Raw genomic sequence first — 27,489 nt, 5'->3', positions numbered from 1 at the left:
AAATGTTAAAGAAAGATCTCAACTTTAAATTATACTAGTTGAGAATCCGCGCGTTGCGGCGGCATATAAAAATTACATTAATGATTCAAAATTAATATTTATAGAATAAAATCAATTTGCGACGACTTATAAAAATTATATTAATGATTCAAAATTAATATTTATAGAATAAAATAAATTTTATATTACAAACATCTCGATACAATACCAATATTAATTTTTAAAATTGCAAAATTGGATTATAATTCATATGTGAAAAAATGATAATAAGTTTCTACATGTAATTAACGATTTAAAAAACGACGAATCTTAATTTTAATTATGTTTTTCTTTTTGAAAAGTAATCATGTTCTTGACTAACATTGTCATTAACTTTTCCAAACACTACTTCTTAGACACATACACCACTACGTGCATATAAAAAGCATACGACTCTAGTGATTGATGACATCAATAAAACAGACAGTAAGCTTGCAAACAACAACAAATACGTCCGACGACCAAAACAAATATTATAAAAGAATCACCAACAAACATATATCATTGTAATTAGGGGTGTGCATTCGGTTAATCGAAACCGAAATTTATTTCGGTTAACTGAAACTGAAATTCTATGAAACCGCGGTTTAAAAACCGGATAACCGAAAAATGAAAATTTGGCTACCGAAAACCGAACCGAAATATAAATTTCGATTAACCGAACCGAAATTATTTTGGTTATTCGGTTCGGTTTTCGGTTAACCGAACCGAATGCACACCCTTAACTGTGATATTGAGAGACAGTGTAGGTTGTGTTTAGATGATCCAAAACCCCACAACCTATAAGGGTATAAGGGTATTTATAGGTGCCGAAAAACTTGTGCGCTACTCTTTTCCATAATTAAATAATCTGAAATAGAATCAGATTAAAAAACTTACAAGCTACTATATTCTATAAATAATCTGAAATAAAATCAGATTAATACTTACAATTTATTATATTCCATAAATAATCTGAAATAGAATCAGATTAATTTATGCCAAGATATATACCATATCAATGAAGAAACAATTTTTTTTTGATATCTTTTATCCAAAAATTCCGGAAAATTAGAAAAATAGAACAGAGTTATCTGAGAGGCGCCACCTACACGCCCCTCGCTTCTACTTTATATAAGTATATATTCTATAAATAATCTGAAATAAAATCAGATTAATACTTACAATTTATTATATTCCATAAATAATCTGAAACAGAATCAGATTAATTTATGCCAAGATATATACCATATCAATGAAGAAACAATTTTTTTTTGATATCTTTCATCCAAAAATTCCGAAAAATTAGAAAAATAGAACAGAGCTGTCTGAGAGGCGCCACCTACACGCCCCTCGCTTCTACTTTATATAAGTATATATTGATATATTGATGATTGATTGATTTTATAATAAATTAGATCGGTCGGCTGTTATTTGAAATATATGCCTTTATTTTCGTCTGAGCTGGCCTTGATCTAGTTGATCATTTTACACCTAAAGAAAAACGTGAGGATAAACTATCCCCAGCGGCCCAACCAGTTATTTAGGTTATTTTTTTATGATTTTAAAATTTTTATAAAATATTTTACAAAAGAATGTTCCGAATACAAATTAAACGTTCTTTCATCAAAAAGTTATTATGAAACTATATTCTTAAGAGAGTTTTAATATACATGCAAATAGTGGGGACGGAACTAGCTGGGCCTTCAAAATATTTAATTAGAAATTTACTTAATATGATAAAAATAAAATTTATAAATAATATACATAAATTTCATCATTTTAATAATATTAAATTTTATATGTAATTATAATTAACTTCTTGATATTTGTTATATATATTTAACCAATTTGTACAGACCTGTAGTAAGATTCAACATCAATTTATTATCATATTAAAAAAATATATTTAATTTAAAATAATAACATATTAATTTTAATATATATCAAGCGATATAGCCCGTATCACCGAAATAAAATATTTTAATAAATCTCTAATCAATATAATCAATTAATAGTACCTTATATATTATGATTTTTCTAATAATATTATAAATAAATATTATAGAAATTATATATAAAAAATTCAACTCTGATACGATATAATCAATCAATATAATCAGTATTATCGAAGAAAATATTTTACAAGTTCAATAAATTTTAAACAATATCATTATTGGAGATGCTAAAAGAAAAATAAAACATACGTACATATAGATTTTTTTCATACGTCAAACTCCCAAAAAATTAATACTTTATATAACTAAAAAAAATTTAAAAAAAACTCTTTTATTCTTCTTGAATTACGTGTAGAAAAATGTAAAGAACTGGTATATAAATATGACCAATATCATCATGCTGCTTGCATCGCACATCTCTGTACTGTTTCACATTCGTCTGACCTATATTTCTTCATCTACCCGGCCTTTCGCTCTATTTATATTCATATACAGACTCCGTATCGTTTACATGTATATGTGTTTCAGCTTAATTAGGCCTTCTATGTAATTATTATCTATCTTCGCGTAACCCACCTTCACTCCGTTTGTTTGTAAATCCCTTATCTTTTGTTTCCATGGCTCTTTTTTCTGGTTAAATAACGATGGTATAATTTGTCAGCCGACATCGATCTGATCTTTTACAGTTATAATCCGATTTTATCTTGCATTCTGATATGTTTTTTGCCTCGGAAAACGTATTTTGTTCTAGGGTTTCGGCGCCGAAAAGTAAACAGTCGTATTTCACGAACCCTTCAATATGTTGTTGGAGCGCTAGGCGTCACTGATCTATAAAGACTCTGTCGATATGTTTTAGTTTGCTTGGAAAGTTTGAACAAGAGCGGTGGTTTGCCGGAGTAGCATCATCAAGATTCACATGCAAGATGCAAGATGCAAGATGCAATTAAGTAGTGAGAATCTTGATGATGCTGCATTGGCAATCCAACCGCTAAACTTATTTTTTATGGCATGCTAATTAAGCGTGTGTTATTGCTGAGTCCCTATGTAATATTGGAGATTAAATTAAACGCGTCTTGTTTAATCTCGGTTGCAATAGATTCTGCAATGATAAAAGTTGTTTATTTGGTTCTGGTGCAGGTGAGTACTGACTATGCAGATGCCACAGATCTGAAAATTGATAATAGTACATTCATGATTGAAAATTTGTGGCAAGGAGGAAGGAAGTTTCACAATTGGAGTTCCCACAATTTCTAATAATGTGGTCTGCTTTCTTAGAGATCTACTTTCTGCAGAGTTCAACGCGTTTACCTGGAAATGGTACTGCTATTTTCCTTTAATTGTTCATTTTATTTTCCCCGGAACGGGTACTGCTATTTTCATTTTCCCACCTCTATAAAGGTTCGAGTGGGATTCATTTCTAAAGATCTGAATTATAGCATGATTTTAAACTTTGGTTCTCAAATCAGTGGACTAGTACAACAAAATCTTGAATTAGAACAACAGATTTGGTTACAAACTCTTCTTGATGAATCGAAATATTACATGATATGAATTTTAAGAAAAACTTTTACTCGAGGCTGAATATTGTGACCAAACGAGCTACTGTACAGACTTACCTAATCACGAGCAGTAAACAAATTGTTCCTGAACATTGACATGATCATAAGGTAGGAGTACACGTATTGTTAAGTGATCAGTTCTCCTAAAATTTTGAAAGCCCGTTTTTTGGTCAAGAGTAGATCACGGCGACCATCTTTGGGACATGAATTTGTCTTTCATGTCCATTTTAAATTATGAGAATATTAGGGGGGTCACAGGAGTTGAAGTACTTGAGTGTCCCGCGAGTCTGAGCTCTGATATTATGTTAAGTGAACATTTCTCATAAAACCTAAAGATGTTAGCAGGAGGGTTCACCAAGATCACATTGTATTTTAACACGTAAAGTTATACACATATAGTTCAATGAGGGCTAGCTGATACATAAAGATGTATACTACCAGCACTTTCTCTTACTGCAGATACTGTGGTCCTCCAGTGTTAGACAACTTGTTACTTCCTGGTCCCCTTGAGGGGTACAGCGTACGAATTGAATGATACTTTCTGTATATGTAAACAGGTTACATTTTGATGGTTGGATGCATGAACCAGGATTTCACCTATCCAATAATGCAGGTTTCCACCCCCAAATTAGCAACTGCCCTGCCTCAGATGATCATATCTCTCTTCACATGTATCACTACTAGTAATTTACAACCATAGATCTCCTTCTCTATCTATATCTCTGATTTACGAATTAATGGTACTGATTTATGCACTGATGTATCTCCGCTAACAATAGAATTAATTGTTGCTGTAGTTCATTAAGAATTAGACTAATATAGGCCATTTACGACGGAAAACTTCATTACAGTTACCTATAGATTATTTGGTTTATAAGCTGTTCATTAGTTTTTGCCCGGAAATAAAATGTTTTTTCCATCACTGGAGTCTTGGAGTTTTCAATTTTTTCCATTTCTTTGTAAGACAGCTTCAGCTTTTCTGATATGCTGGACAACTGTGTCATGATGCCACTTGTTATAAGGCCCTGTGGCAGAACAATTGTTATGTAATTTCTTAGTATACAGTATTGTTGCACCTTAAAATATGTGTCAAACAATGAAAAACACCGTAAAGAAATGAGAGAGACAGAGGGACTGAGGGAGTAGTTGACTATTACTTGCTAGTTAGTATTGCATGACTCTCACAATTTATCAGTTTTCGACCAATATTCACAAGATAATCCTGTTGGATTTGGCCGGTGGTTCTGCCTTTGTGTCGGTCTGGGAAGAAATCTATTTTCTTATTTGACAAATGATTAAAAGATTTTTCCTAGTTTATTGTTTCTGTATGTTTTGAACAATATTACAGCACATGCAGGGGGCAGCTATTCTCAGTTTTCACACAGTCACGGATCCTGAAAAATTATAATCTGATCCTACAGTGTGCCAAGAATCATCATATACACTCCCTCATTGCTTATCAGTTTCCAGAATGGCTTGTTTGTCTTTTTCTTTTTCGCGGCCAAGTTGTCTATTTTAGTAATAAAAATAAATTATAGACATCTAATAACGCCATAGAAGTTTGCTAGAGTTTAGGCACTCCATGATTCTCAGGGAATACTACAGTTACTGCTGATCATCATCCACAGAAGAAACCATTGATGCATTTAAGTTTTAACCCTTTATCTGCTCTGATCACGAATTATATAGAGTCATGCATGACACTGGTAGGGTTGTGAGACCGAGACATATGAACCAGGGACCACAATATGTATGCAACTGCTGTCCTGGGCGAAATTTCCACGAGGCAAAAGTGATCACCAGGCATTGTTTGATCAAACTTTTTCTTATCAAATACCTTAAATTATAATTTAGGATATCATAAATTTCTTGATATTCATATTATTATTATTTTGATTTGGGGCTTTCACCAGTGAAAATCGATGAAAGCCCCTCACAACGGCTAAGAAAAAGGAAGAGACCAAGTAGAATTTTTTGCGTCTAAGAAAAAGGAAAGAGACCGAGTTTCTTATTTCAATTTCTTCGTAATTTCAATGAATTTGGAAAGATGCTTTAGTTAATGTACTTCAAAAGTAGGAAGAAAAAATTGAAGCCTAAGAGCAAGTCCAACAATATCCAAAATTGATATCCTAAGTTAAAATATAAGAGCAAGTGTTGTCCCTAAAAATATTATAAAATAATATGTCTTAGTGATTTAGCACAAGATTTAGCACATGAGCTCTAATAGTACTCCCTGTATCCATTCCCTATTATTATTATAATATTAAATAGTGGAGGAGAGAGGGGAAAAAAGAGAGGGAAATGATGTGGAAGAGAGAGGGAAATGAATATTTTAATGACAAAAATAGTTTAGAAGTGGCTAGCAAATTCTAAAAATAGGGAAGGGGAGGCTTGTGCTAGTGATTTAGCACATCACTAGCATAGTGTTGGAGTGCAATTTTATCCCATATTCCCTATTTTTGGATCTAAGACTTGATTTAGCACACCTATTGGACTTGCTCTAAGGCAATTGAATGAAATGTGTGTTTCAACAATATCCTAGTGGTGCCTTAAACCAGTAGGACATCCAACAAATGCCTCATTTTTTAGGCACTTCTAAACATGTCCTAAATTAATTTTCACATTAAAATATTAACTTCACACCACTTCAATGCATCTATCTCCTCTTACTTTTTCACTTTCCTCCATTTCTAATTCAAATAAATTATTAGTTTAATAATAAAACATAATTATAAGACATGTTGTTGGAGTTCATGTGTCAAAAGGATGTCCTAAATTACTAGGACATTATTTTTTATTATATTTATAAAGCATTTGTTGGGACATTGTTGGACTTGCTCTAAGAACAGCAGCCTTAGAATACTTATTCAGATTTCAGAAGTCTAACTAGACAGATTTGGGATTCTTAATTATGCGGCTCGGAATGGTTACTTTCGACTCTGAAATTTATCATTTGTCCAGACTTCCAGTTCATGCCTAAAATAAATCCGGTTGGCTTGCTTTTCTTTTTTTAATTAAAGACTTGTGCATATATCATACACATTTATGTACTTTTCAGAAATGAATAAGTTATTTTCAGAAATAAGTAAATTTTTTTTAAAAATAAAATAAGTATGTTCCAATTTTACCTGAAAATATGGGGATGTTTGGCAACCAACTTATTATAAAAATAAATTCCTATTTATTTAAAAATGCATCTTTTCATAAAAAAAAATAGATATAAATGTTAAAGACATGTTTCATTACATTATTTCATAAAAGAACAGGAAAAAAAGTAGAATTTCATATATTTTTTTCAGAAATAAACTCTTATATGGAAGATAAGGTTAGTCGAGACGCCCTAAATTTGTACTTTAGGCTGTCTATACCAGAGAGCTTTTACAAACTAAGTTAGTGTAAAAACTACAAACTCAATATAAGCCCTTGGATGAATCTAATCCAATGGCCCCGCAGGGGCAACCACACACCAGTTAATATACATCCTGTCACACATGATCTGCAGATTCCCCTCCGTTTTTAATTTAAATTTTCCCGTTAATCGGTGAACTTTTTTTGAAATCCGACTTCACTGTATTTTTGTTCATCTCGCAACGATCAATTTCCATACCATATGTGCTATATTTCGATTTGATTTAGAGACTTTTTAATTTTAGTTTGTAGTTTGTACGCTAAGGTGGTTTGTACCATAGTAAGACCCTATATATATATATATATATATTTGACCTAAAGATATTTTACAAGCGTATTCTTCATTTAATCATTTCTTACAAGTCAAGAAGTATATTTCCTGGCATGACGACAAGATTGATCCGTTGATCTGAATTACCCACAAAAACTTGCACAAAACAAATTGTAAACTCCTTGCAACATGAAAAAAAATTAGGAGGATAGCTAATTCTGATATACCTAATAGATAGGTAATGCTATTAAGTAAATCGATTTTGCATCTGCAGGTCGTTTTTTCTTTTTAAAAGTAAAACTAAACACTATTTGTTTAAAACCACTTATAAGTGTTTCGAAATTTGGTAATGGCAGCTGAACAGGAAAACTAACTAGGAAGTTTGTCAGAAAAAAGTTGCATAAGGATGAAAATTTTAAATTTCGTACAGATTGCAAAACACTAAAGCTGCTTCGGCTTACTGTTAAATGGCATTGCTGTAGGACGCAGACCATTCTGAAATACTCCCCCCATCCTTATCGGTTGAGGAGATACTACGAGTTCGTCTTTTGGATTTGACATTTCCAATTGCTGCTACATTCTTCCGTGATGACACAGACATTGTATCACTCTTTGTTCTCAAGAAAGTATCAAGATTTTTAATGTATCTATCTCTACGGATGTTACTATGCCCACGGCCTGGCTGGTTGGCCAAGGAAAGCGCAGAGGTATTTTCATGTGATTCATCATTGCCAGACCAATAGGTGTTTCCGTCGATATCCTGCAAAGCAAGATCGTCATACTCCTCATCCGATTTTGTAGATTCCTCATCCACTGATCCTTCAATCTATGAGACAGAGAAATGGCATCAAAGAGTGAACTAGGTCAACAAGGAAATTAAATGCACAAATTAACTCCTAATACATGTCAGAATAAAAGGAACAAAATAGAGGACCGTCTAAAACAATGATGGAGTTGAGGAATGATCAGAGACTGATAAGACTGATTGACCATCACATTTGATCGAAATATGTGAACAGTAATACTGTCTCATGTTCATAGCAGACTGTTGTAGATACAAACAGGGAAATCCATTCATGTCAAAAAAACGGTCAATCATAGATAAAATAATTGGAAATTAAATACTGGTTTGTGTAACAAAAGATGCTTCATTTGTCAGCAACAACTACAAAATGTTGTGAGTGAAGAAGAAGCAGACACCCTCTATTAGATGCTAGAAATGGCACAGAATTATCTCTTTCAGGGAGAGCACTAATAACTCTTAATTAAGCACCACTTTATACTAAGTTAACGATCCACCAGTGTAGTTAATATAATTTTCGGTGAACTTCCACAGATACAAGACCCTCACAGCAAATACCTTTACTTCAGGAAGGGGATATAATAGCGATTGTAATCATTTATTTTGCTTGTTCTAAGCTTCCTATCTTTCTTTGCTAGTGAAGCTTTCACTCTCTCTTGTCCTTTTATTTCCATCCATTTTGGAGTCAAGAACATTGTAAACAAAAAGAAATGACCGCAGTATATTTCTCAGACATCAAGGGGACTTACCTCATCCTGATTCTCTTTATGTTCCTCGTCTGTAAGATCCTCATCACTATCCACGTCAGGTGGGTCATCAATCTCTTCATCGCTACCATGCACCGATTGTTCTTCCATCAGCTGAAAGCAGATTAAAAAGAGAATGCAAGTGAAAACTAGTATACACCGTATACTGTAAACGAAAAGGTTTGATGAGAAGGAAATTGCACTATAAGTGCAGATGAAGTACTTTCCATTTAACAAAGCATTAACAGGTATTCTAGCATTTCACTTCTAGTCATCTTGGTTAATGTTTCTTTCATATTTCCTAGTAAAATCTTAAGCAGATGCAAGTTATATCTCAGAAGAAGCGTAAATAAAAGGTTACCTCCTTGGTAGGTCCATCAGAGAACCTTGGTGAGCTACAGCATGAGGAGTAATATTTACTCCCATTTTCAGTTCCCTCACCCCTTGACTCATCAATGCTGCTGGCATAACTTGTACCACCAATATCACTTGGCCAGGCACTGATTCCGAAATGACCAAACTGCAGATTTATAGGTTCTGCCTTACCAATCTGCAGTGGTCCATACATAGGATTCCCAGCTCCATTCTCAGCTGAATGACCCGTGATTGGCATCCCGTTACCATCTACTGATTCAACAGGCCAAGCTTTCGCAACAGAACCATCAGTGTTTAGAAGAGCCATCATATGTCGATTGGAACCTTGCCTTTGAATTAGTTGGAACATTCCCTTGGAACTAACAGAATTTGCAACGCACTGATTTCTGTACTCTTCATCAATAACGGTGACAGTGTTTGTGGTGGCGTCATAAAGCTGCTCGCCTGTTTCACGCCTTCGTAAGCAGCTGAAAACAGTTGCATGGATGGCTGCCACACTTTTGTCAACATTGGTATTATTTATCTTTGGTACTAGATGCTTGTCAGCCCTTTTGCAGAGATATTCTTGGATTGTTCTGATGTTTCGAATATATTTTACGTACTTATTCTTTTCAGGATCAAGTGTCATGTACTTTGCACGGACTGCGAACCGTTCCAAGTGTTTTCCCTCATTAGTAATATATATCATGAACGGTATGATTGAAGGATGTTTTTTCATAAGTCCCATCTGCATAAACAATATAACTGGAATTACTTACCACCAAAGAAGGGAAACTATTCTTGCAAAATGTGGAATATGCATATAGGCTATTACCACAAAGTTAAGGCTCAAGTGAACACCCTCAACAACTACTGATTCTTTCCTCTCTTCCCAACCAGTGATCAATCTATCAAGACTATCAATGACCATCTCACTTTGTGCCTTAAATCCTTCGACAGCCATCTGCTTGGAACTGATTAATTCAGTAGTGCTAGGACCTTTTGGAGGTGCTTTTTCACTCATGGAACCATATACAATATCATTACTTGAATGTGAGAGAGGTAAAGCTGATTTCTTTTCTTTCTTTTTGGCCTTAGCTTCTGCAACAGCCACTTGATCTAGATGCTCTCCAGCATGATAAGTAGAGGCCCAGAGCAAGGGATTTTCTTTCTCATCAACAAAACTCCTCATCATATGGCGAATTGAGTCGGTAGATATCACAGTGGTAATGCCCAATCTACTACCCTGCAAAAGGATTCAAAGTCTGCATGTGAGTTACGCGCTTAAGTAAATGCTTCCGTGATCCTGACACCACGAGACCATTGGCCACCATGATGCCAAATGGTGGATATGGCATCCATATGGTGATGCTCTTCCGACAAGTTTTGTGATAAGGCACATCCATGCCATTTTTGGTTATTATTCTACCCTTTGTGTTTATATGAGAAGGCCAAGTAGAGATTATGCGTTTAAAGCATTGATTTTGTGTTCTTGGACTGCTAAATATTATATGTAAATAGTAAGGCTGATGCGGAACCAAGACCAGCTGTCTTAAAATTTAAAGATTGTTTTCCGATATCATGCTTATATAATTATTTTAAAAGCTTAAAGCAAAAAATCAAGTATAGCTTGCGAGGTTTTTGCCAAATAGACCTCATGCAGCAGCATCAGGTCACAAATGAGCATCTTACTTACTAGAAATTATTGTTGAAGAAAAGGCTAGATGTACAGATACACACACGCAAAACAACAAGTCTGGGAATATTATGACAAGACGAATGATACTAACACTATAATTTCTAGAAGCTTTCATAGCACAAAAAAGATATTTTAGATATAGAATGAATAATACCAAGAGAGCAGACAAAGTAGATTTGCCACAGCCACTAGTGCCGCACAATAACACAGTTATGGATTCCTTCCTCTCCCGAATTCTGAAAAGTAATTGTTTACTAGGTTACATAATAATCTACATTATCAGACGTACCTCGCAAGATACTAAAAATATAATCCACTAAAGGAAGAGAATCAGAATATTTTTTTTTTTTTAAACAGATATATGCAAGTGATTAGGCACCATAACATTAAATAAAAAATATAATTGAGCCAGCTAGATATCAGTTGCACAAGCATGGATGTAAAGTAGTAAATTTAAACAATAGGTGAAAAAGAAACATCACATTTGAACTGTATAAGTAGATGTAATTCCCGACAAAGTAACAGATCAGATAAAGAAAAAATTGTCTCTAACATGTACGAGTACCAATATTTCTCCCTCAAGGAAGCAGATTTAGTGCATATTGCAGATTACTTGGGAGAAACACAGGAACTAGAAAAATAGAGTAAGCTCTATGACTTGTGACTAAAAATTTACTTATAAAAGCAATAAGGGCTAATAGATTAACAGTTTTAAATTTTTGAATGTACTACCTAGAGAGTTCCAACATGAACAAAATCATTAAATGGAAAACTTGTAGAGGGTACAAGTAATGAGAATCTCAAGTCCCGATAAAAGAACTTATATTAATATACTGCATTCTAAGAGATTAAAGAGGGTAAATGTATCTATAATTAATGATTTAAGAGATGTATACTCTACCTGCAAGCTAGAACCAAATCTGCCCTCTGGTTGGGACCCAAATACTTGTACTCCGCTAGAGCCTCACAGACAACATCTAGAAAAGTTTTTCTTTTCACAACTATTGTAGTGCGCTTTTTGTACGATTCAAAAGGTTGGCTCTTGCGTTTATTATCAACCTCTAACACCAAATGATTTCCTTTACTTGTTTTGTCTGAGAATTGATTGGTACTACAACTGTTTTCTCTCGGAGGACACATCTTTAAAGCATCTGACTCTGATATCAGTAGACCAGCTGACACAGAAGCATCTCCAACACATTCACTTTTCATCAGTTCAAAAACCCTTTGGCTAATCTGTTTAAACCCAAAATAGCATTTCAGTGCAAAACAAAAACGAGTAAATAAGTAGCAAGAGATTCTAGAATAGAGATGATTTCATTTGCAACAACGCAAAGCGATTATGTAGTTAAGTCTGAGGTTTAGATATCATTTTCTTCATAATAACGCTTCGCCTAAGCTCAACATTTCGTATTAATTACCAATGTCACAAGACTAGGAAACAGGGAGAACAAAAGATTTAACTTACTCACTATTCACACTTTCTCTTTTTAATTTCAGGTCTCCTAAACAATTTTTAAGAAATCTATGAAAGCAGCAAAAAACACAATAGTTTTTCAAAATTAAGATCCCGACTGAAAATAGCAATTACAACCCTACTTGTCACTGATTCGCAGCAAAAAGATCAAAAATGTGTAATTTGCTCAACTGTAAATACAGGACTCACAAAATGTAAAAAAAAAAAAAACTTCCCCATCAATTCCTTACCTTAAAAGCATGTCGAGCTTTACAACCCATAAGTTGTAAAGTACTCTGAAGAACAGCTCGCGTGTACCTAAAAGATTCATCGATTCCCTCGCTCTTCTTGACATCATCCACCACAACTACATACAGCACCTTGGTCATTACCTCCTTATCCATTTCTCTATACAAAGCTGAAAAAAAACAAACCACATTGTCATATTTGGATCATATATGATCCAATTAACGTGTTACAAAAGTTGGTAACTTTTGCATTTAGATGTGTGCGTGAGTATTCAAAATTTTTTGTAATTGACTTATTGACCCAAGAAAAGTTGGTAACCTGGGTAATCTCAAATTGGACTCCTTCAAATTTCAACAAAAACTCATCTTTCACACAAAAGTCAATAGCAAAATGACAACAAAAAATCAAGTTTCACATATAATCACAATCCAATTAAACTGTTACAATAGTTGGTAACCTAATATGATATCAACACAAGTTAACAGAGTTCACAAGTTCGAATCCTTATAAATTCATTAACATAAAAAAAACACTCATTTGTTTCGGAAACTCGAAAAGGCCGACCAAATCAAGCAAACACATTGTTCAACACAGATGATCCAATTAAAGTCGATAACTTAACATGGTATCAGAGCTCCAAACCTGGTAAATTGAAGAACAGGAGAAGAGCTCATTTGTGACACGAAACAGTTGAAAAAAAGTGAAAATATGAAACAATCACATAACAGAATCACGAAGAGAGGGGCAAAGCTTGTAAAAGATAACAAAGTAAGAAAGCAATGCAGTGAGTTATAAAGCAAGAAACAGATTTTAAGAAAGAAATGAGAGAGGGATGACGAAGTTGGTACCTTGAAGGAGAAACGGATAAACAAAGCTGACAGCTGATCTTTTTAGGGTTGGAGAGAGAGAGAGAGAGAGAGAGAGAGAGAGAGAGAAATGGTGATGATTTGTGAGCGTGATCTCAAAATGTTTGCATCGGGATATACGAGTGCCCCATTTCTTCCTTCTTCCCCCTTCAACTTTCTGCTCACTCGAATTATATATTAATTTTTAATTTTATTTTTATATATATGCAGAAATCAGTATTAATAATAAAATATTTGAAATAAACAAAAATTAAAAAAATTAATGGTACCATTTTGTATCATGATTCTACAAGCCCGATCGATTAAGATCTTTCCCATTCAATTTTTTAATATAATTAATCATTATAAAATTTTCTTAAATAATAAACTATACAATAAATTAAAAAAATGTCAAATATTATTATGATATCCAATTTTTTAAACTAATTTTTCTTTTTCCGATTTTTCCATTAATCCCTAATAGTAACTCACCCGTTAGTTTTCATTTACAACCATGCTCTATATAATTCAAATAAGACGAAGATTTTTTGGTAAAAAATTTTATACATACATAATATCATTATTATTAAGAGCAGTCGGTTAAAATTGATTGACATATTCTACCAGTCTCGAATCACAATTGGGTGCGACCTGGGGGGCTGGGAGCCAATTAATAGAGGTAAACGTAAACCTAGCGACCCGGTACTCTAATCATAGGATTAAGGAAATGGTGGGGGCTTAGTTACGTTGTTTCTGTAAGGTTTTAACCATAATTTCTATCTAAACAGTTGGAAATTCTGGTTAAATTTTGAAAAACGAAATTTGCTAATACTTGATATTTATAGATTTTTCTTCCAAGGTCAGTGTTAGGCAAGATGACGTATGTAATTAAGTGGATTACTTACAGGGCCGTGCCTGAGATTTATTGTGCCCTGTGCAAAATGTAAAAAGTGTGCCCTAATACTGCTCTAATAGTCTAAAAATATAAGTACATGAAAGAATAAAAATTGACACAAAACTGTAAAAATCATATCACAATTAAAGTGCATAAAATATTTTTTTCATATTACAAAAATTAACTGAAAATTGTTGAGAAATAAAAAGAGTACATAGATAATATAAAATTATCTGAAAATTGTTCTTCTAGCATTTTTTGAAGCAAAATCACTAATAATATTTTTATAATCTACATTCTCTAGCAAACTATTTTCTATGGATAACGGTGCTAATCCATTCAATCTCTCCTGCGACATTGTTGAGCTCAAGTATGATTTCAGCAACTTTAACAATTTTAATTTATATTAGAGGTATACTTGTTTATAAACCCATTATTCAATGCATTTTATATTTAAATTACTTGTTTCATATTTAATATATATATATATATATATATATATATATATATATATGCATGTATAAATTAAAAATAAATATAATTTAAAATAAATTAGTTACTAAAGATTGAATCATTATATTAATGATATAATATTGTATATGGTCATTAAGAAAGAAAAAAAATAGTATAAGTAGAATTTTAATGAAGTCATTGAAGTTAGTAGTTAAATTAGAATTTTACCTCGAGAGCAGGGTAACTTTTACAATTTTCAATGCCATTATTTTCAATGCAAGTATTTATTTCTATTAACATGATTATGATATTAGTATTTTTTTAGAATTTATATAACTTATTTAAGATAACATTTAAAAATTATTGAAGTGTATAACATTTTTTAATTTTTTTTTCATTTACAATTTTTTAATCTTAAAAATAAAATTTACTTTTTTAGCTATTTTTTTTCATTTTGACTATACATATATATAAACCTACACAAAAAAAATGTGCCCCTGATATTTTAGGGCCCTGTTCCGTCGAACACTCTGCACACCCTCAGGCCCGGCTCTGATTACTTAATATATTAAATTCTTGTACAAGCTATTTTGTTTTTGATACGTTTACTCGTCATTTTTTGTGTTATTCACTTATTTTTAGTTTCATCCTCGTACAAATTAGATTAGATAGTGATCTACTATATAATTATAATATTGTTCCAAAAAAAACTATCCTCAATTCATTGTTCTTCCGTGTGAAATATGAATTGTCGTTGTCTGACCAAAAGATAAATAAAATCAAATCCATTGGAGGAGGAGTAGATTCCAAGTCGTGGGATGCTACTGTATTGATCGTGTCATTGGGGTTTTGAGAATCTAAAGACAAAGACTTGGTCAGTTCAAATCTAACCACTACTGCGACGAGTTGTATTTATAAACACAAAGACTAAAATAAGTAGCTTCTCAACGCAACTATAAAGTATTTAATAATTACATCAAAATTTTGCATAATTTTGTTTACTGCTAAATTGAATAATAAAATAAATTTAATATTAGAAATATTAACATGTAGAATAATGAAAACTTTGTTCCTTTGAGGAATTGTGTTTTTAATCGAGATTAAATTTCATTTAACTAGAAAAATAAAGGATGATATCCTTTTCTTTGTTTTCTTTTTTTTAAGCGAGGACGATACCGGTAGGTGGTAGTTTACAAATGAGAGATGGAGGTCAAGTCAACAATGAAGTGCCGGTCAATAAACAAAACGTAGCGGAAGATTTGATATTTTTATTCTGCGGTAAAAACGAAAAAGGTTTCTAGTTTCTTGCAGTCTTGGAATGCCTCCTAAAATGATTAATATATAGGCCATGTTTGAGAGCTGTTAGCGGATCGAATTAGCTGTATTCACTAGCTGATTGAATTAGATGTTTTGATTAGCGGATTCAATTAGCTGTTTCTTATAAAAGTGTTTGGTAAATAGCTGATTGATTAGCTTTTTCTGACACAAACTAAAACCGCTAATCTAAAAAGCTTCTCAAAGTAGTTTTTTGAAAATTAGCTTTTTGAATCCAAACCTCTGTTTCAATCCGCTAACTACCAAACACTAAGAGCAAGTCCAACAGTGTCCTAGTTGAAATCTTAAATATAATATAAAAAATTATGTCCAAGTAGTTTAGAACATATTCTACTAACTTTAACTCCAACAATGTGCCTTATTTTCACTATAGGTTTAATATTTTGTTATTAAAAATTCAATTTCATCATTAAAACATAATATAAAATAGAGAGAAAGAAAGTGTTGGTAAAAATTTATTATATAATATGGGATAGGGCAAATAGAGAGAGTCTCAAAAATAGGGCTTCAATAGGTTGTCCTAGTGATGCCCTATAATTTGAAACTAAAAAATGGTTTTTGGTGTTAAAATAGAACTTATGGTCCAATGGTATATGCAAAATAGCACCAAACATATCCAAATAAAGCTATATTCTAATTACATAATCTTAAAGTACATAATTATATTTGTCACTATTACTTTATTAATGCATTTTGCACTTGCATACTTATGTGGCAATTATAGCACCATCTATACTTGGTTCTATATTTAGCACCAAGTATAGCATTTTTCAATTTTACATTTAAGTTTAGCATCCCATTGGAATTGAGTTTTTTACTTGGATGCTATATTATAGCAATAGCATCTACTTTAGCACCACCATTGGACTTGCTCTTGGTGCGCCGTGGAGAGTTTTAGAAAGCTGAAGACAAATTAACTTGGAAGTAGTATATTTTTTTAGAAATAATCTTCTTTTTTTTCCGTCAAATTTAGAACGGATTTTATTAATACGCGGACAAATTCCCTAACAAATTAAAAAATAATTTAACGAGCTAAATAAATTAGCTGTTTCATTTCTAGATTGCTTAACTAACTGAATACAAATATTTTAAAAATTAAAAATAAAGATAATAATTTCTCAAGCAATTCAGCCTCCATCTCCCTTGAAAACAACATCCCCTGAAAACAGCGGTTTCACAGTTGACCATCGCCACTAATTTCATGTATAGCACAATGTACAAAGGACTCAGTTTGAAAAAACTGATTTTAGGGGTTTCATATTATGAACAAATATTTTTTGCGAGAGGTAAGAACATACGATTTTTACTTACCGTTCCAAACGCACTCCAGCTATATATCAACTGAACATCTGCTATAAAATTCCCAAAAATGTTGTTGATGCGAGATTTCCAAATCTCTAAACACATCTTAAATTTCATTTTTAACCCAAACAACATATCGCATAAAACGAGACACATTGCATAAAGTGATATACTCAAACACACAAATAACAATTCAAACCGATGGAAATGAAAAAATCCAATTTTTCTCAAATGACAGACAAGTTATTGATTTTATAGGACAATTTATATACGCATAAAAAGATCCATTACTATTAATGAGAATTCACAATAAAATTGTAGAAATAATTTTTCCAATACCTATCATTTTTCTTTTTCTTCATGGACAAAGGTTTTTTATCCGCCTTTTTTTTAATTTGTTACACCATAAATTCCATCGCAATTCAGATTATAGTTATGGTGGTGCCGAATCATTTTGAGATGTACACGATTTTATCCACATCCATACTAGTTTACCACAATTCCTCGACATCCAAATTAGCAGTTAAACGAGCCACCTGCACAACGAATTCAAAAATAGCACAAGTTGTAAAGCTTCACTCAAGTTGATGTTCTTCCTTTGAAGCAATTCAACAATCACATGTATGCCAACAAATCCAAGATAAGGTTTGCACTATATATTTGATCACATTATTGCAGAATATAATAATGCGAGATCAAGTTGATCCCGTTTTGAAAAATAAAAAATAAAAAAATATTATATAAAATAGAGAGAAAGAAAGTGTTGGTAAAAATTTATTATATAATATGGGATAGGGCAAATAGAGAGAGTCTCAAAAATAGGGCTTCAATAGGTTGTCCTAGTGATATAGGGCATCACTAGGACATTGTTGGATCAAATTTTTTCATCAAATGCCCTATATTATGACTTAGGACACTAGATATGACAGCTGTTGGACTTGCTCTAATATTAACTTACTAGCTGAGAATCCTCGCGTTGCGGCGGCCTATAAAAATTATGTTTCTAATATACCAGAAACTAAAAAGGTAATTCTAATTTTTGATATTTTTCATACAAAAATTCTAGAAAATTAGAAAAATAGAACGGAGCGATGTGAGAGGCGCCACCTACACGCTCCTCGCTTCTCCACCATATTTTCCTATATACAAAATAAATCATATAAAAATTAACAACAACAAACATGTACGAATTACAATGAACAAAACAAATGTTATAAAAGAATAACCAACAAATATACATATTCTTTTCCCCTGTTTCAATTTGTCGACTCCCACATAACGATCTATAACTAACTTTTCTTGCATAAATAGCCTTCACTTATCGTTGCAGAAGAACGGCACCACCAAGTTAGAAATCAAGCAATAGAACTATCGCCAGAGAGAGGTAGAGTTGTGGAATTGACGGAGAGAAGGTTGTGTCTAGATGATCCAAAATCCTACAATCTATAAGGGTATTTATAGGTGCAGAGATACTTGTGTGGTACTCTTTCCCATAATTAAATAATTTGAAACAAAATCATATTAAAACTTTCAAACTACTGTATTCCATAAATAATCTGAAACAAAATCAGATTCTGAAACTTGCTTTAAACTAAAAAAGGTAGTTTGTGCTACTCTTTCTCATAATTAAATAATCTGAAACAAAATCAAATTAGAACTTTCAAACTACTATATTCCATAAATAATCTGAAACAAAATTAGATTCTGAAACTTGCTTCTAATATACCCGAAACTAAAAAAGGTAGTTTTAATTTTTGATATTTTTCATTCAAAAATTCCAGAAAATTAGAAAAATAGAACGTAGCGATGTGAGAGGCGCCACCTACACGCCCCTCGCTTCTCCTTTATATAAGTATATTGATTTTACTGGTCAAACTTCTAAAACACCTCAAACTTATAATTTTGCCTCAAAACTCTAACTTTCAAACTAGGGCCATAATTTATTGATTTTCCTAAACCAATAATGACCGTCCTTGAAAAGTTATCTGCAATTTTTAAAAAACGTAAAAAAAATTTAAAAAATGTAAATAATTGTTTTGCAGATATCATATATTTAATATATATTATTCTACAGAGGATCTTGTATCAAGGATAAATGAAAAACCCAGAGGATTACAATTTTTTACATTTTTTATAAATTAAGAATTGGTGTTTTTCGAAGAAAAACGTGATTTATTGTTACCGGTTGTTCGAAATCATGTAGACTTTGAAGACGATTTAGAATGGCTTTCTTTCTAAAATTAAATAATAAATTTAATTAATATATATCCAATTAGGTGTAAAACTAAAATATAACTAGTATGGAAATAATATCATCTTAAAAATATATAAATATATAAGATTTTATTGTCTGAACCTTTGAGCGCATCTCTACATGTCTAGGTTAAATAATTAATAATTTTTTGGAGAAAAATTCCCTTATTTTTCGGATATTGTATGTAAAATTTCGCTACAATTCATGATGCAGAATTGGTTTTGTAAACAACTTAATTAATTAAGAACTATAATATGGTTTACTGGTCAAAAACTAAATGTTAAACATTTAGTATCCATAGACCATACAACCCGGCATATAATTATTACCGGAGAAAAGCTGGAGATTAGGGCTATAAAATGATTCGGATGATCCGGATACCCTCTGCTCAAGTACCGTAACATATTATAGTTTGTCCAGATTTGGGTTTGGGATCGTTTTATTCAAATATAAACCAATCCCGGATATTTGAGATTCAGATCTGAACCGAATATGATCAAGTATCGTATTTTCTATTTTTTAACCGGGCAGTTTATGATCCATCGAATATGAGCCGGATATGATCCATTAACATTAAATATCATTTTTATTTCAGTTATTCAAATAATTATCATTTAGTCTAAGTAAACACAATATTATAAAATATAATAATTTTAAATTAAAACTTATATTTATATGTTAGTATATATCATTTATTAAATATATATGAAGATAATAAGTATGATCACATTAAATAAATCATATTTTATGAAGATACAAACTTAAATAAGATATTAAAATTTTATAAAATGATGACTATTTACTTGCAAATATGATAGATTTAAATTATAATATGTATATGAGTTTGTATCGAATATGAGCCGTGGATCATATTCGGGTATTCGGAGGACCGAATCTAAGCGGGTATAGGCGTGCTCGTATCCGGGATCATATATTATACGGGCTTAATTTTTCCACCAGATTTAAATCTTTTTAAAACGGATATAACACATGTATCATATTTTTGAGCCGGATATGAGCCGAGACACCGGATAGTCCGTATCGATTTACACAAATTATCAAATTTTGTATAGAATCGAGTACCTGTAGTATTGCTCTTATTATTGTACATAATATGGCCATGATGCTCCACTCTAGTTTCATTTTTTATGCTTCCTCAAATGTCCAGAAGAAATGTATATGTTCACTACTCTGAAGTCTAAAGCTGATAACGTAGTGAATCTGTAAACAATTAACTTACATGATGCAAATAAAACTCCAGAGATTAGCAAAAAAGAGCTCACATGAAAGGATCATCAATTACTAATACAGAATAAGATAATTAATATCCATAATCCATGGAAAGAAAGCATCATAATCAGCAGACACAACTCCATGAACTAAGATAACTCTTTGTACTCATCAAACACTAACAAGTCATTTCCTACCTTCTGATTGTTCATGAAGTTTGTGAGCTCAGATTCATAACCAATTCCTTTCAATTTCTTATAATCTTTCCACCATTGCAAGAAGCTGCTTCCTTCCTGAAATGTCTCGGGAGAGAGTGTATGCATTCTTATTAAATCCATCACATAAGCCTCAAACTCTAGTAAGTTCTGATGCCATGATTCCTTCACTTCTGAACTACTGTCATTTTCTTCAGTTAAGTACCTGCAGGCAATAAGAGCCTCCTCAACATGTGCCCAGAAGCAAGAATCCTCTGTTGTACTAGAAACCTTGTGTCTCTCGGCTGGTTTGCTACTACCTTTCTCCCATTCCTCCAATAACTTGTAGTGCTGAGATCTTCCCTTGTTTATGTAATCTTTTTTTCCTTGTCTATAGTACACCGCTATGTCAAGTGGTTCAACCATCCGTCTGTAGTTTGTCCCAGCATACAACAAGCGAGGACGAATGTTTATTGCTCCTTCTCTTTTTGGCATTCGGTCTATTTCTTTAACCATATGTTTCCAATATTGGTTCAGGATTCTCTGGTGTCTGACAATTTCTTCTTTTGTTTTCCCTTCCTTGATACTTTTGGATTCTGCAGTTTTGTAACAATCATAGTAACCTCCTTGATTTTTTGAAAGTTTCTTGTACCATCCCATGTAAGCCATGTATATCTTGACCTCATTTAACTTCTTTGTTTGATCAAAATTATTTTTCTTTCCCCTTTGAAAAATCTCAAGATTTCTTCTGATTCTTGGGATAAGAGGGCTCGTCTCACTGTTCTCAGGCTGCCACAATTATAAAAACTGAGTTGTGCATATTATTAAACGTCAACTTTAAAAAATACTGATCAAGACTAATATATCATGACATGTAGATGAGATTAGCTGTGAAACAATCTGTTTGCATATCATGGTTCTCCTACTGTAACTAAACATGTGAAGCTATCTTAAGGTATCAGAATTAATACGACCATAATTACCTCTATAGCTCCAATTGCTAGGAGTTGCAAAGTGATTCCACATTGTACTGGATCACTGATATCACATGTATCCACCTCTTCTTTTCTTCCTTGACAAATGGCATTATACCTGAGTTTTTTTAGCATACTTCCGTAATCAATTATTTGTGAGTCCTCGAGCTCTCCTAAGCTTGTTGCCTTGATTAATTCCAGTATTGACTGGGGATCCTCAAAACAGGCACATCCAGACTCAGAGATGAAGAGAGCTGCACCAAATGGCATGTGTCCCTTTGCCAAGTATCTCAGAACTGGATCCTGATTAGAAATTACATGCAGAAAACATGAAATCCATGTTGGACGCTCAGATATCGCTTGTTGGAGGGCATTGTCACCAAGGAGGGGTGACCCAAAGGTTAAACAAAGGGGAGTTTTCGCTGTCTTCAAATAAATTGTGTCAAGTAGCCATAAGGTGAAAAGAGAGGCTACAGATCCTCCTAGAGCGCGTCCAGTGATAATTAGTGGACGGTTAATATCAATCTGCAATACAACAAGAAGTATTAGTGACCATCGATGACAGTTCTGTTGATTACAGATACTATGCCCTACACCACTGCCATGTATGTATTCTCTTCAGATAAATTGTTAACTAGCCTGTTCTCATTACCCTGTTGTCTGAATACCTGATGCAACAAGCTATCATGCCTAATGTAATGATGCTGGAATTAGTGTCTTCAATCATCTAATGAAGATATCGCTGATAATATACTACTTTGTGACTATGACCAAGATCTTAAATAGCTTATCTAGTCTTCTTTGTTTTTTGTTTTTTGACAATTAAGCTCATCAAGTTGTTTGCTCTAATGTGTTCACAAAATAAGAGACGGACGGCGTATTGACCACTTGATAACATCATTTTCGACACTGCACATACAAACTTTGGATTTTAACAAGTCGGTTATCTGAATTCTGAATACTCATTCCAATTGCTTGGTGACCAGGACTAAGCAGTTGCAATTCAAGTAATACCTAGTTTAAGTTCATGTAACTGAATGCTGTCAGATCAGACAAGCCACGAGCCTATTTGTCTAGGCAAGTCAAGGGCTTAAAACTATTTTTGAATTTAAGCTGAAAAATGTTTGTTTGTGTAATACACTAGAAACTGACTTAAGTTATAAGTTAAGCTAAGCAAGAAACTAATCTATAAGTTAAATTGAGGTAATTTTTTTAGTGACTTAATATTTTTGATAAAAATTCTCATAAGTCATGAGTTACACATAAATCACTTTTATTTTGATTATTACATTTTTAATAATTCATAAATTATTAATAAGTCAAAATCAGAATTTTAAGCTAAGATCAACCAACATTTCATGTACAAACAAAGCATCAGAGAAAAAGCACGAAATTCCCTAAAGAATGAATCATACATACAATATAAACAATTCAAAACAAAAAGGCCTAATTCTTAAACCACAAAAATTGACAATCCTCAACTCAAATGTCACAGAGCAAAAAGAGTACCTGGTCTTTGAGTAAACTCAGCTCATCAAAAACAGACGCAAACAGTTGAACCGCAGCTCTACTAATCGAAACCACAGGATTCACCTTGGTATTCAACAACACAAACAGCGGAAACCTCTCATAACCCGAATCAACTAAAGCATGATCATCATTATTACAATCACTGTCTCCTCTGCCCTCACAACTCACAAAAGCTATAATTCTCGGACCACTTCCACTTTCACCACCATAATCTTTGTAACTAACTGAACTAACATTCTGTGTACGACTCGAAACCTCGGGGATCGCGTCGTAAGCTGTAACAAGCAAACCTGAGCACACTGCCATGTTTGCAAAGTCCAGAATGCCATTGCTCAATCTGTTAAAGAAATGTCAAGTGATTAGAAATGTTGTTAGTAAGATCTTGGTAAACATGAAAGTATTTACTGACCTGTTCATGGTAATGTGTCTGCTTGATTATGTTTAAGATTGTGTGATGAGTTGGGTTTAGTTCAACTGTGGATACAGATTCTTATTACAGTATACAGAGATGTAGTGGTCGTTGGTTTGGTCAGTCAACTATATAATGTTAGTTTATTTAGGATTCACACTGCTCTACCGAACTTGATCGACAGCGAAGACCCGTGAGAAAAGAATGATGAATCCAAACCAGTAAAGGTCGGAAAATCCGAATCTCATTGTTTTGGTTGTTATGGTTCCGATTTTAGGTTCAAATTGAATTGAGAAAAAGAAACAAACACATGGTTGAAACAAGTAAAAAATAAATTATTTTATAAATTATTTATAAAATATTGACTCTTAGTAATTTAACATGGGTTCAACACTTTTTTGAGCCGTTTGGTTTATGAAGTGGTATCATGTTGGAATGAGAAATCGGATTAGGCTGGTATGAGGTTGGGATATTATCCTTGATACAATCTATTTGGTTGAGTGGTAAAACAAGTGTAATATAATTCTGAAATAAATATCATAAATAATTAAGAAAAATTAAATAATTACCTTTTATATAATTTTAATTAAATATTATCATGTAATTGTGTAAATAAGAAAAAAAAGTCAAAATATTATTTCATTGCTCGTGCCCCTTCTCATACTCACCTCTCCCCTAGGGTATCAAAAACCCATATTTTCGCAGTTTGAGGTATGGCCCGTATGGGTTTAGAGGAAGAATAAACTCCACTAAACACTAGGTATGAGTTTCGAATGAACAAAGCATATATCTGATACCTAAAATCTCCCAACCAAACAACCCTTACTCCTTGTTTTATTTCATATTATTAAAAGTAAGTCATGTGCATAAAGTACAAAAGAATGTGGATGGAGAGTAAATGTTTGTTTACAAATTTATTATAAAATATTACTCCCTCCGTCCCTTTTTATTTGTCCATTTTGGAAAAAAGAACGTATACCAAGGAATAATTGATTGTATGAACTTTTTTATTAAATACCTCTAATTAATATCTTGAAAATGGTGGAATACCCCTAATTTATGTTTTGAAAACATGAATTCAACCAAGTTTTAAATAAGTCAAGCCTTGAAAATTGAAATTATGGAGATATATTTGAAAAATTATCATTAAATTAGTTTTGAAAGTATAAATGGACAAATAAATAGGGACAAATTTTTACTTCCAAAGTGGACAGATAAATAGGGACGGAGGGAGTAGTTAAGAGTGACTAGTAGGCTAGTAGCTATTGAGGAGAGAGAATATAATTTAGAGAATTCAAGGGTGAGAAGCCTCCTGGAGCAAGAAAGATTACCATCATTTTCAAATTTCAATCTAAAAGACAAGAGCCAATGTTATTGATGTTATTGGAGATACTGAACTCTCAGTAACTTTGTTATGTTCTGGGTGTGTATAGCTAAAAGCTGCAGTGTAAAATCTTGATGAAGGGAAAATATGAGAAAAAAATTATAAAATGATGATAATCTCACACCAAAAAATCCACTGACTGTAATCTGGAGTCAGGAGACTCAAAGACTACCAATTTTTCCTGATTCTCAGCAAGATTTACAAGGATTTACAGATAAGATTTTGCATAAATGTTAAGAAAAAAAGTAGTGTAAATGTCAAGGTAGGCACATCATTCAAACATATGTAGCCGAAACCCAAGTCCCACGTCATAAAGAAGATTTATCTTGAATATAAGCAGTCAAAATAACTCCATCAATATAAGGCTTTTTGGGAGGAGCCCGAAAACAAATCCGTGCGGGCTTGGCCACGACCAGAGCGGACAATATCATATTAATGCGGAGTTAACAGGTGTTGCGCGGCAAACAAGTGGTATCAGAGCCGATGGTTAAAAAGTCGATCCTAGGGTTGCGGGTTGTAGTTGTGTGATGTGGGCTCTCCAGGACTACGATCGAAGGTCTTGGACTTCTTGGATTGAGGGGAGATTGTTGAGCGGGTGTCAACCCAAGTCCCACATCAGAAAGATAAAAGAAAATTTATCTTGAATATAAGCAGTCAAAAGAACTCCATTAGTATGAGGCCTTTTGGGAGGAGTCCGAAAACAAATCCGTGCGGACTTGGCCACGGCCAGCCTACCTGCTGCTTTATTATTTTTGTGTTCATTAATCCGTCAGAATACTAATTTTGGACATTTTCTTTATTTTTAAAAATTTAAAATTAAGAGCGTGCTTAAAAAGTTTATCAGATATGTTCCAAGTACTTAGAGCATTCACATTGGGCTACCTATTCCCATCCCCAAAATCATACTAAAAATAGTAATTTTGCAAAATTATTTTAGAAATTTATTTATCTTCTAAAATTTCCAACATCCCAATCCCCATCTCCATCTCTATACTATATTTTATTACTTGTTTCTCTCACTTCCTTTCATAACTATAACTACTAATATTATTTTATCATTTCTCACTCCTGATTCATATAAAAATATTATTAGAATAGTAAATAGGGGATGAATAGTAAGCCCCCAAATTTGGGGACTCATTTTCTAGTCCCTAAAAATTTCCTCAAAATAGGGAATCGGATGGAGTGTTACTTTCTAGTTAAAATTCATTTTTTTCCCAAAATATAGGGATGGGGGTATGAATGAGGACTCCAATGTGAATGCTCTTACAACTAAATACCAACTACTAAAATACAACAATTTACAGTAATCTCAAGTGTATCAGGCTTTATTAACTGTCAGTCCCATGTAGTATATGTTTAAAATCTTATAATTTTGTCTTTCCGTTAGCATGCAAATATCTTAGTATCACATATATATTGTTGACCACAATCACTTATGAGAGACCGTCCTCCTTCTGTTATATATATTACTCTGTTTACAGGGTATGCTACCAGCATTTGAGTTGTGCTACCATCAGATGATGATGAAATGCAGTGGCGGAACCAGAGGGGGGCTAGGGGATGCTAGAGCCCCCCCCCTAACCTTTAAAAACCAATGTATATTTTTTTTCAGCCCCGCTGAATTATTCATGTCAATATAATTTAGAGTACTTAGAGCGAGTTCAAGAGATGCCTTATAACATGTTCTAAATCATAATTTAGGACATTTAATAAAAAAATGTTGATCCAACAATGTTCTAGTGATGCCTTGTATCATTCGGACAACCTTTTGAAGTCTTATTTAAAAGGCACCTCTCTCTCCTTACTCTATCCTATATATTGTAATAAATTCTTATACATACTCTCTTTTTCTCTCAGCTTCAGATCACTTGCTCTTAGTCTAAAGATAGTTTAATTAACAAATATATTCAAACACATACACTCATAAGTCATACGCACACACTTGACACTATCCTAACTCAGCTTCTCACTGTGTTCATTTAGCCGCGAATCCGCGACAACATGCTCAGCTGCGCTCTCCGACTCTCCCTGCCTTTAGTAGACTTAATATTTTCGGCAATGGGATTCTTGCGGGAAGAAGGACAAACCGGACCCTTAGTGAGATGGCCGTCTCTCTTTGATGAATGTGATATCGATGTTCGATATTCAAATTTCAGTCAGT

General features: G+C 32.9%; 2 protein-coding genes across 2 annotated transcripts; both read right to left on the bottom strand.

The window, feature by feature from the left end:
* Window positions 1-7,436: 7,436 nt before the first annotated feature.
* On the bottom strand, window positions 7,437-13,547 carry LOC108205900 (P-loop NTPase domain-containing protein LPA1 homolog 2). The gene is made up of 8 exons (XM_017376020.2): window positions 13,369-13,547; window positions 12,523-12,689; window positions 11,717-12,051; window positions 10,970-11,051; window positions 9,952-10,362; window positions 9,124-9,864; window positions 8,766-8,876; window positions 7,437-8,040 (listed from the first exon to the last, which is right to left on the bottom strand). Exons 2-8 carry the CDS (start codon window positions 12,673-12,675, stop codon window positions 7,678-7,680), a joined length of 2,196 nt encoding a protein of 731 aa, XP_017231509.1. The 5' UTR covers window positions 12,676-12,689; window positions 13,369-13,547; the 3' UTR covers window positions 7,437-7,677.
* Window positions 13,548-20,868: 7,321 nt separating this feature from the next.
* LOC108206538 (senescence-associated carboxylesterase 101) lies at window positions 20,869-24,081 on the bottom strand. The gene is made up of 4 exons (XM_017376871.2): window positions 23,942-24,081; window positions 23,512-23,869; window positions 22,012-22,527; window positions 20,869-21,817 (listed from the first exon to the last, which is right to left on the bottom strand). The coding sequence occupies exons 1-4, from the start codon at window positions 23,947-23,949 to the stop codon at window positions 20,984-20,986; spliced, it is 1,716 nt and encodes a 571-aa protein (XP_017232360.1). The 5' UTR covers window positions 23,950-24,081; the 3' UTR covers window positions 20,869-20,983.
* Between the last annotated feature and the right edge of the window lie 3,408 nt (window positions 24,082-27,489).

This window comes from Daucus carota, chromosome 2, assembly GCF_001625215.2.
Source record: "Daucus carota subsp. sativus chromosome 2, DH1 v3.0, whole genome shotgun sequence".
Lineage (NCBI taxonomy): Eukaryota > Viridiplantae > Streptophyta > Magnoliopsida > Apiales > Apiaceae > Daucus > Daucus carota.
The sequence above is the reverse complement of the archived record's forward strand: the minus strand, read 5'-3'. Positions and strand labels throughout refer to the sequence as shown.

What these genes read in the sequence shown, in the direction of transcription:
- LOC108206538 (XM_017376871.2), bottom strand. An exon ending in TGAGTTTACTCAAAGACCAG is followed by an intron (nt 22,528 to 23,511) that starts GTACTCTTTTTG and finishes GTTGTATTGCAG; the next exon opens with ATTGATATTAACCGTCCACT. An exon ending in TAGCAATTGGAGCTATAGAG is followed by an intron (nt 21,818 to 22,011) that starts GTAATTATGGTC and finishes TAATTGTGGCAG; the next exon opens with CCTGAGAACAGTGAGACGAG.
- LOC108205900 (XM_017376020.2), bottom strand. Translation starts at nt 12,675, where the DNA reads ATGGATAAGGAGGTAATGACCAAGGTGCTGTATGTAGTTGTGGTGGAT. An exon ending in GATTTGGTTCTAGCTTGCAG is followed by an intron (nt 11,052 to 11,716) that starts GTAGAGTATACA and finishes ATTACTTTTCAG; the next exon opens with AATTCGGGAGAGGAAGGAAT. An exon ending in CTACTTTGTCTGCTCTCTTG is followed by an intron (nt 10,363 to 10,969) that starts GTATTATTCATT and finishes ATCCTTTTGCAG; the next exon opens with GGTAGTAGATTGGGCATTAC.